Genomic DNA, 10,660 nt, shown 5'->3' with positions numbered 1-10,660 from the left:
CCGGCTAATTTTTTGTATTTTTAGTAGAGATGGGGTTTCACTGTGTTAGCCAGGATGGTCTCGATCTCCTGACCTCGTGAACCGCCCGCCTCGGCCTCCCAAAGTGCTGGGATTACAGGTGTGAGCCTCTGCGCCCGGCCTCTGAGACACTCTTAATCATCAAGCCTCATCCCCACTTTCCCTTCTGCCACTTCTGCAAAAGAACATCCCACAGTCTTACCTAGAACTTCAAGACCAAGGGTCTGTGCTAGTTTCCTTGCACCATCAGCACCAAAAATATGAGTTTTGTGTTTACATTTTGGACACTGGAAAACACTCATGTTTTGGACAAGGCCAAGGACCTAGAATAAAAACACACTGAAATCAAAATAAAATTAAACCAAATATTAATACATTACTTCAACAATTTTTACTGAGTGCTTACTGAGTTCTAGTGACACTCATCAGTGTTATCACAATGATGAATAAACTATGGCCTCTGCTGTGAAGGAACTCATGAGCTAGTAAGACAGCAAGACATATAGAATTACCTTCGATATCATAATAAATGCTAAAAAGAGATGCATAAACAGGAACCAAAAATTCTGCCTAGAAAGAAGAGGAATCTTTGAGTTTCCCACAGACAACTGTTTCTTCAGGTTGTGGGGTGACGAGGAGGTGAGGCCCTACAGCAGGAATTCTAGACAGAGAAAGACAACAAGCCAAGGGAGCAAAATAAAACTATGTGGCCTATTTGTGCTGCAACCCAGTGGGTGGTCAAGGCAGAAGATAGTTTGGGAAGGAAGGCTAGGGCCACGTGGGAAGCTGTTGAATACCATCCATGTATTTGAGGCATTCCTCTTCAGACAACAGGAAACCACTAAAGGTTTTTAAAGCTGAAAAGATGGTATCAAAGAGGTAGTTATACAATCACATTTTTGTTTTAGAAATTTATCTTTGATGACAATTTAGAGAAAAACAGGAGGGGAGGAACAGAGGAAAACAAATACCTAAGAGGTTAATTTTGGATGAAGTCTCATAGTAAATCTAAAATATACGAAGTGTTTTGTTATATGCCAGGTGTTGGGATAAGTATTTTAAATGTACTATCTTATTTACTCCTCACAAGAACTTCATGAGATGGTTATTTTGTTTTTTGTTTTGTTTCATTTGTTTGTTTTTCAGATGGGAGTTTCGCTCTTGTTGCCCAGGCTGGAGTGCAGTGGCGCGATCTCGGCTCACCACAACCTCCACTTCCCGGGTTCGTGATTCTCCTGTTGAGAAGCTGGGATTACAGGCATGCGCCACCACGCCTGGCTTATTTTATATTTTTAGTAGCGACGGGGTTTCTTCATGTTGGTCAGGCTGGTCTCGAACTCCTGACCTCAGGTGATCCGCCCACCTCAGCCTCCCAAAGTGCTGGGATTAGAGGAGTGAGCCACCATGCCCAGCCGAGATGGTTATTTTATCATTCCCATTCTATAGTTGAGAAAACTGACAGTGCTAACAAAAGAGTAAAACTCAGCTCTTATCAGAATGTTATTGTTTGAAACAAAATTAAGTTTCATAGAAAAGGTCATTCTCTTTCTAAGTTGCCCTAGCTTCTGCTACAAAATAGATACAGCTAACTCTTGAACAACATGAGTTTGAACTGCTGGGGGTCCATTTATATGTGAATTTTTTTGAACCAACCACAGATAAAAAATATAGTATTTGCAGGCTACAAAACTCAAGTACCGGAATGGCTGATGTCCTAGAAGCAACTGTGGGACTTGAGTATGCATGAATTTTGGAATATGCAGTGGCGGGGGGAGCGTGATTCTGGAACCAATCCCCCACATATGTCGAGGGAAAATGATACTTAAGAAACATTTTTATTCAACAATACTGTTGAATAAATAGACAGGCTCTGGAAATATAATCCTTACTCATGTTCCTTTTAATCCCACTCTCTTATTGATGAGAAGTAGTAGCTCTCTTCTAGAATAAAAATGAAGAACACTACTTTCAAAGGCTTAGAGATTACAATGTCTGTATGAGTTCTACCATAAAGTTATGATTGTAGATTATGAGAACATTTGCATTTTAAATGAAGAACAGTACTGACAGTCCACAATGAAACATATAGATAAGAAAGTGAAAAAAAATTGTTATTCTTTCTGAAAAGAGAAACAGAAACGACTGAAGTTGCCCCCAATACTTATATATGAAGACAAATAGTAAAAAGACACACATCTACAGCAAAGCATTTCCAAGCATCTAATATATGCCCTTTTGCTGATGCACTCTATCACAAAAAATAAATCACACTTTGTTTTGGGAATTCAGTACTATCTCCAGAAAACTAGAGAGAAACATAGCTTAATATCACACAGTTTGTTTATTAACCATGCCTATATAATACACTCATTGCTTGGGCAGTTTTACTGCCATTTATGTTAAACGTGATATATCCCCTGACTCTATGGCTCTCACTTTAAACATAAAATCATCACTCAAAAAATGAGAAAGGGAAAAACACCTAAAGAAAGTGAAAATCTATATGAGGGTATATTTCAATTCAGAGAGAACAGGAAAAACATTCTGACCTTGGACTCTCTTAGACTCCCTAAGACATAGAGGCATAGAACAAGCATGTATTTGCAGTTTGTGTGATTTACATCTTCTTATCAAATCATTCTCTATGGTCTGTATAAATATCTCAGATATGTTCTCTATAGACTACACAAATGTCACAGACCTGGCCAGGCACGGTGGCTCACGCTTGTAATCCCAGCATTTTGGGAGGCCGAGGCGGGCGGATCACAAGGTCAGGAGATCAAGACTATCCTGGCTAACACGGTGAAACCCTATCTCTCCCAAAATACAAAAAATTAGCTGGGCGTGGTGGTGGTTGCCTGTAGTCCCAGCTACTCAGGAGGCTAAGGCAGGGGAATGGTGTGAACCCAGGAAGTGGAGGTTGCAGTGAGCCGAGATTGTGCCACCACACTCCAGCCTGGGCAACAGAGGGAAGCTCCATCTCAAAAACAAACAAACAGTCACAGACCTAAAATATAAAACCATAACCAAACTCAGTATTTAACAAGCTCTTAATATATGCCAGTAACTGGGCTAAACACAAGGAATAGCATCGAGTGGTGAGCAAAACAGACGTGATTCTTACCCCTTAGAGCTTGTACTCTAATTGGAGAAATTGACTGAACAAAGAGTGTGTAAAAATACACTTATAAAATGGAATGGCTTCTCTGGAAGCAAAGTATAGGGTATTATGAGAGTGTAGAACAGAGAGGATTTGATGTACTCTGAGTCAGAGAGGGCTTCCTGGAAGAAATATTTGATCTTAAAGCTACAGAGTGATGAGGCAAAAACAAGGAGAAAGGGAAGAAAAACATTCAAGACAGAAGTAGGGAGCACATGTCTCCCTTCAAGGAACTGAATGGCCAGTCTGAGGCCTCTGAGGTGTGGTGTGAGTGGAGTGAGTTGAAGCTGGAAAGGTGGGGCTTGTAGGCTATATTAAGGTGTCTGAGTTATATAATGAGTGCCAAAGAATCCATTATAGAGTTTTAAGCAAGAGAGGCCACTATGCCTGTAGTTGTAGTAGACTCATTACTCAATTGCAATGTTTTAAAAACACAAAATAATGGAAGAAGCTAAATGGACTTGCCTTTGTTGTTTATATTCTTAGACAAACACAAATCCTGGGCTGTGTTTTCCAAAACTGATCGTGGGAGAGGTGACCACTTTTAATGCTGTCTAAAATATGTCCATTTCTCTGCCTGGGCACAAGGTTAGGACTTTTCTTCCCTGAAATTAGGAACACGTAACTTGTTTTGGCCAATGAAATGTGTGCAGAAGTGCCATGTGTCACATCTAGCCCAAAGCCTTAAGTGTTAATTCCCCCATTCTTTTTCCTTCTGTCCTGATGACCAGCAAGCCTCCAGCTGGTGGATGTTGTGTCAGTCTGGGTGCCAGAGTGTTGAACAATTCAGAGAATAATACAATACAGAGGAGTGTTGAAGCCAAACCACAATGGATACAGAGAATCAGACAATAGACATGTGTTGTTTTAAGCCACTGAAATTTGAGAGTTGATAACACACATAACCTAGCCCATCTTGGCTGATACAGAGGTGTAGAAAGAAAACATTAGAATTTCTATTTCTATTTTATGATTTCCTTTCATTTTCAATTTTGTGTTTTATAAAGAAAATAACATATTAATGTAGTAATATATGTATACTACATATACAGTATAAAACTTATTAATAAATATATTCAATACATATATTAGGTTATATGTTAAAACATCATTTACTAATAAGGATGTATAAGTCTGGAGGTAGACTGGGCACAGTGGCTTATACCTGTAATTCCAGCACTTTGGGAGGCTGAGGCAGGAGGATCACTTGAGCCCAGGAGTTCAAGACCTGCCTGGGCAACATAGCAAGACCCTTTTCTACCACACACACAAAAAATCAGTCAGATATAGTGGTGCACACCTGTGGTCCTAGTTTAAGGAAGCTGAAGTGGGAGAACTGCTTGAGCCTGGGAGTTGAGGCTGCAGTGAGCTCTGTGATTGTGCCACTGTACTCCAGCCTGGGTGACAGAGCAAGGCCCCATTTCAGAAAGGGAGAAAAAATAAGTTTAGAACTAATATGTTTCAAAGTCAGAGGTTTTGACAACTAAGCTTGGCTCTATTACTGATAATATGTAACTTCTTCCAGTTCAAGGATAAATGTTCTAATACTGCTTCCTAGGACATCTTGAATAAATTAATTTCACTTAAATCTAGAATTCCTTCATCTTAAGAATGACCCACACATATACCACTTTACTTGATTTTACCAAAAAACTTGGTTGGGATAGAATAAGGAGCCCAGAACAAGCGGGGCACGGTGGCTCATGAGGTCAGGAGATCAAGACCATCCTGGCTAACACAGTGAAACCCCGTCTCTACTAAAAATACAAAAAACAATTAGCCGGGCATGGTGGCGGGAGCCTGTAGTCCCAGCTACTCGGGAGGCTGAGGCAGGAGAATGGTGTAAACCAGGGAGGTGGAGCTTGCAGTGAGCTGAGATCGAGATCGTGCCACAGCACTTCAGCCTGGGCGACAGAACGAGACTCCATCTCAAAAAAAAAAAAAAAAAAAAAAGCCCAGAACAGACCCATACATGAAAGTCTGTAAGTTACAATGGAGACAACATAGTACTAATGTAAATTGGATATCCATATATAAAATAATGAATCTTAACCTCCTACCTCACTCCATACACAAAAATTAATTCCAGGGGGATTTTAGAGCTAAATATGATAGGTAAATAATAATGCTTTTAGAAAAAAATAGGTAAATATACTAATGCTGCAGGCAGGCAGAGATTTTTCTAGCAGGACATAAAGAAGCATTAAACACAAATGAAAATATTTAAATTAAATTGGACTACATTAAAATTAAGTAATTAATCAAAAGATATGATTACAAGAGTGAAAGGGCAAGTTATAGAGTGGGAGATAGTATATACAATACACACACATGACAAAGGACTTTTACCCATAATGTATAAAGAACTCCTGCAAATCAATAAGGAAAAGTCAGATAATACAATAAAGAAATGGGCAAGAGATTTCAGACATTCCACAAAAGAGGATATTCAAAGTACATTTATGTTTAAGACTATGTTAGAAAAGAAACATCAGCATGACTAAAACAAAAAACAAAATTATATCAAATGTTTGTGAGAATGTGAAACAAGTAAGATTCATTGTTTCAGTTGAGTGGAAATGGGTACAATCATTTTTAGAAACTATTTGGCAGTATCTACATAAACTGATATATGTTTATACTACAGCACAGCAATTCCACTTCCAGTTATGTACCAACAGACACATGAACAAAACATTCACTAAAAGACATGTACAGCAATGTCCATAACAGCACTAATCATAATAACAAAAAATGGAAAACTACTTATGTTCATCAACAATAAAATGGACAAATTGTGATATATTCACACAATGGAATGCTACAATCAATGACAAGAAAAGAATGACAGCACAATCAGCAATATGAGTGAATCTCGCAAACATAATTTTAAGCAAAATAAACCAGATGCACAAACGTATAACACTATATTATTCTGTTTGTAAAAATTTCACAAACCAGCAAAACCATAGTGTTATGATTTGGGTTTCACTTTGGGGTAGTGACTGGAAGGTGGCACAGGCAGGAGTTTTTGGGATGCTGACAATGTTCCATTTCTTAATTTGAAATTTTATATTGTTTGACGGACATTTTCCCAATTCCTGTTCCCTAGCCCCTGGTAACCACCATTCTACTCTCTACCTCTATAATATAACTTTTTTAGATTCCACATATAAGTGAGCTCATTAAGTCTTTCTGTACCTGGCTTATTCTACTTCATATGATGTCCTCCAGGTTCATCCATGTTATTACAGGATTTCTTTTCTTTTTTTTTTTTGAGATGGAGTCTCCCTCTGTCACCCAGGCTGGAGTGCAGTGGCGCAATCTTGGCTCACTGCAAGCTCCGCCTCCCGGGTTCACGCCATTCTCCTGCCTCAGCCTCCTGAGTAGCTGGGACTACAGGCGCCCGCCACCGTGCCCGGTTAATTTTTTTGTATTTTCAGTAGAGACAGGGTTTCACTGTGTTAGCCAGGATGGTCTTGATCTCCTGACCTCGTGATCCGCCCACCTCAGCCTCCCAAAGAGCTGGGATTACAGGCGTAAGCCATCGTGGCCGGCCTATTTCTTTCTTCTTAAAGGCCAAATAGTATTCCATTTTCTGTGTCTCTGTGTGTGTGTATACACATTTTTTAAATCCATTCATCTGTTAATTGATTCCATATCTTGGCTATTGTGAATACTGCTGCAATAAACATGGGAGTGCAGGTATCTCTTTGGTAGACTGATTTCAGTTCCTTCGGATATATTCCCAGCAGTGGGACTGTGGGATCATATGGTAGTTGTATAATTTTTTAAGGAACCTCCATACTATTTTCCTTAATGGCTATATTAATTTATATTTCCACCAAAAGTGTGAAAGGGTTCCCTTTTCTCCAAATCCTCACCAACACTTTTCTTTTGCTATTCTAACAGATATGAGGGAATAATAGCTATTCTAACAGGTATGAGGGGATATCTGATTGTGGTTTTGATTTGCATTTCCCTGATGATTAGTGATAATTAGCATTTTTTCACATAGCTGTTGGCCATTTGTATGTCTTCTTTTGAGAAATGTCCACTCAGATCCTTCACCCATTTTAAAAATCAGGTTGTTTGTTTTCTTGCTATTGGGTTGAGTTCCTCATATATTTTGAATATTAGCTCCTTATGTACGTTTTGCAAATATTTTCTCTCATTCTGTAAGTAGTCTCTTCACCTTGCCGACTATTTCCTTCACTGTTCAGAAGCTTTTTAGTTTGATGTAATCCCATTTGTCTCTTTTTTGCTATTTTGTCTATCCAGAAAAAATCTGCCCACACCAATGTCATAGAGCTTCTCCTCTAGGTTTTCTTCTAATAGTTTTATAGTTTCGGGTCTTACATATAAGTCTTTACTTCATTTTGGGTTGATTTTTATATATGGTGTGAAATAAGGGTCTAATTTCATTCTTCTGCATGTGGACATCCAGTTGTCCTAACACCATTTATTGAAGTGACTGTCCTTTCTTCATTGTGTGTTCTTGGCACCTCTGTCAAAAATCAAGTGACTGTAAATATATTATTTCTGGGCTCTCTATTGCTCTATTTCTGGGATACACACAATGGGTATGTTTATACTTTGTAAAAATTCATTGGGCTATAATTTGTGTCCTTTTATGTATGTATGTCACACCTTCAATGAAAAGTTTGCTTTTAAAAAAGGTGGTTATGAGAAGAATGGTAATAAAGCAATACGAACAAAAAACCAAAACAATGCCACATTAGGTGTCTTGTGAACTTGCATATAAAAAGAACCATCTGTTTTTATATGGAAAATATTCTATAGAACCAAAAGAAGCAGCAAAATTAAGATGAGTTCCTTGGGAGGAATAATCTCCTATTATTCCTAATTAATACTCCAACAAGAGCCCTGAAATAAAGTCTGACTCCATAGAAGCTCTAAAATGGCAAGGCTATAGACCCACAATGCCCAATAGGGTATCCATTAGTCACATGTGGCTGGCTACTGAATACCTGAAATGTGGCTAGTCTGAATTAGGATGTGTTATAAGTATAAAATACACTCTGAGTATTGAAGACTTAGTACAAGTAAAAAAAATGTAAAATATCTGAATAATTTTTAAAGTTTGCAAGTTATTTATTTTTAAGCTTTTCCATCGAAGTATATCAGGAACACACAAAAAAGTACTTAAGTTTATGGCAAAATGGATTCACCAAAATGTATGTCCATGTTACCAAGACCCTGTTAATAAACAAAATGTTGCCCGCACCCCAGTAGTCTCCCTAGACATCCTCCAAACACTTTCCCAAAGGTATTCACTAACCTGCTTTCTAACACCATAAATTAATTTTGTTTTGTTTTGAATTTGATACTAATGGAATCATGCAATATATATTTTTGTGTCCAAGTGATTCATCCAGCTAAACTACGTACCTGTAATTTATTTTCATTGAGTCCTAAGATTTTATAATGACTATACCACAAATATCCATTCTCCTGTTGGGTCATTTGGGTTGTTTCCAGATTTGGGCTACTGTAAATAATGCTTCTATGAATGTTTTTGTACATGTCTCTCTCTCTCTTTTTTTGGCTGGGTATTAGGTTACATGTATTTAACTTAATGCATTAAAGAAGCTAAAGTTTCCAAATAAAGTTCTACTAATTTATACTACCACCAGCAATATGTGAGAATTCCAGCCATTCCACAGCCTGGACCTTTGGCACCATCAGTCTTTTAAATTTTAGCAAGTATGATGAGTGTGTAGTAGACTCTCATTGTGCTGGCTTGTTCAACTGTCTACCTGTTTATAATGGGAACTAAATTACTTAGACTCTTGCTTACACGGTTCATGGTTAAAGTTTGCCAAAAGTAAAGTGGCAGGAGATCTGGAAGGTGGAAATGAAGGCTTAGGCATTACATATTAATGGTTTTCTTTGTTCAGAGATGGTGAAAGGAAGGTTCGGAGGTGCAGTTGCATTCCAGTTTGTCCTCATTCTTTTGGAGTCTGTGCTCAGCTATCTTTTCTACTATGGTTTTAATTTGTATTGCCAAAATTATTAATAATTTTATTTTACTTTTTTTGTCATTTGTATATTTTGTCATTTATATATTTTACTTTTTTTTTGTCATTTGTATATCCTCTTCCACAAAGGCCTGTTCAGGTCTCTTGCCTATTTTTTCAATTGATTATATGTTTTCTTCCCCTTACTGAATTGTAAGAATTCCTAGTGTTTTTCAAATACAATTCCTTTTTGGTTGATCCTCAATAATTTTTATGTGGTTTTCATGTTGAAATGATAATATTTTGAATATACTGTGGTACATACATTATTAAAATTAACTTCATCTTTTTTTACTATTTAAAATGGAGAATGGCGTGAACCCGGGAGGCAGAGCTTACAGTGAGCCGAGATCCGCGCCACTGCACTCCAGCCTGGGCAACAGCAAGATTCTGTCTCAAAAAAACAAAACAGAACTTTAAAACTACACTTATGGTTTATATTTCCATTGGACAGTGCTGCTCTAGATAATTAAAGCCTGACTATAGAAGCTATTTTGGTAGTTATCCTACCTAATATTTTAAGGGTCTAAAGATGCACAAAAGTATTTTATCAGGTTCTATGATTGAAAATGAATTTTTGTTTTTTTTTGAAACAGGGTCTCACTCTGCTGCTCAGGCTGGAATGCAGTGGCATGATCATGGCTCACTGAAGCCTCAAACAAACTGCAACTCCTGGGCTCAGGTGATCCTCCTGCCTCAGCCTCCTAAGTAGCTGAGACTACAGATGCATGCCAGCACACTCAGCTAATTTTTTATTTTTTGTAGAAACAAGGTCTTAGTATGTTGCCAAGGCTGGTCTTTAACTCCTGGCTTCAAGCAATCCTCCCACCTCAGCCTCTGCACCTGGCCTATTATGAATATTTTAAAAAACTGAACATAAATAAAACACTTTACAAATATACACGACAGATAAACTACCAAGTTTCTGTGCTTTTAATTGAAATTACATCAGCCAAATGTGATAATCCTCTTTTATGGTTATCTCATTCTGTGCAGAGCTCATACAACAGTTATATATATAACTCTGTGTATGTCTCTCTCTGTATGCATCTATAGACATATAGTTATATCTATATATAGATAGATATACATACATGTTATTTATATATTCTATCTTTGATTTATTAAAAAAGAGAAGACATCAGCCATTAATTAACATATGCAAACAGTGGCAAACAATTCTTTCAAAACATAGGGTTAGCTAGGGGAGAATTTAAAAGAAAGTCTTGGGAATTTAAAGTCTGGGGGAGAATTTAAAAGAAAGAAATTTTTCCCAGCAAAACTGGAAAAATTCCCTTTGAAAACTGGCACAAGACAGGGATGCCCTCTCTCACCACTCCTATTCAACACAGTGTTGGAAGTTCTGGCTAGGGCAATCAGGCAAGAGAAAGAAATCAAGGGTATCCAGTTAGGAAAAGAAGAAGTCAAATTGTCCCTGTTT

General features: G+C 37.7%; 1 protein-coding gene across 2 annotated transcripts in view; it reads right to left on the bottom strand.

The window, feature by feature from the left end:
• The window catches only part of NUBPL (nucleotide binding protein-like), a 276,185-nt gene that overhangs the window by 15,094 nt on the left and 250,431 nt on the right, over nucleotides 1-10,660 (bottom strand). For both annotated transcript variants that reach the window (XM_011941866.1, XM_011941867.1), the window contains exon 9: nucleotides 221-341. In XM_011941866.1, the coding sequence (XP_011797256.1) occupies nucleotides 221-341 (121 nt within the window). The remainder of the gene's footprint in view (nucleotides 1-220; nucleotides 342-10,660) is intronic.

The sequence above is a fragment of the Colobus angolensis genome, unplaced genomic scaffold (assembly GCF_000951035.1).
Source record: "Colobus angolensis palliatus isolate OR3802 unplaced genomic scaffold, Cang.pa_1.0 Scaffold202, whole genome shotgun sequence".
NCBI lineage: Eukaryota > Metazoa > Chordata > Mammalia > Primates > Cercopithecidae > Colobus > Colobus angolensis.
The sequence above is the reverse complement of the archived record's forward strand: the minus strand, read 5'-3'. Positions and strand labels throughout refer to the sequence as shown.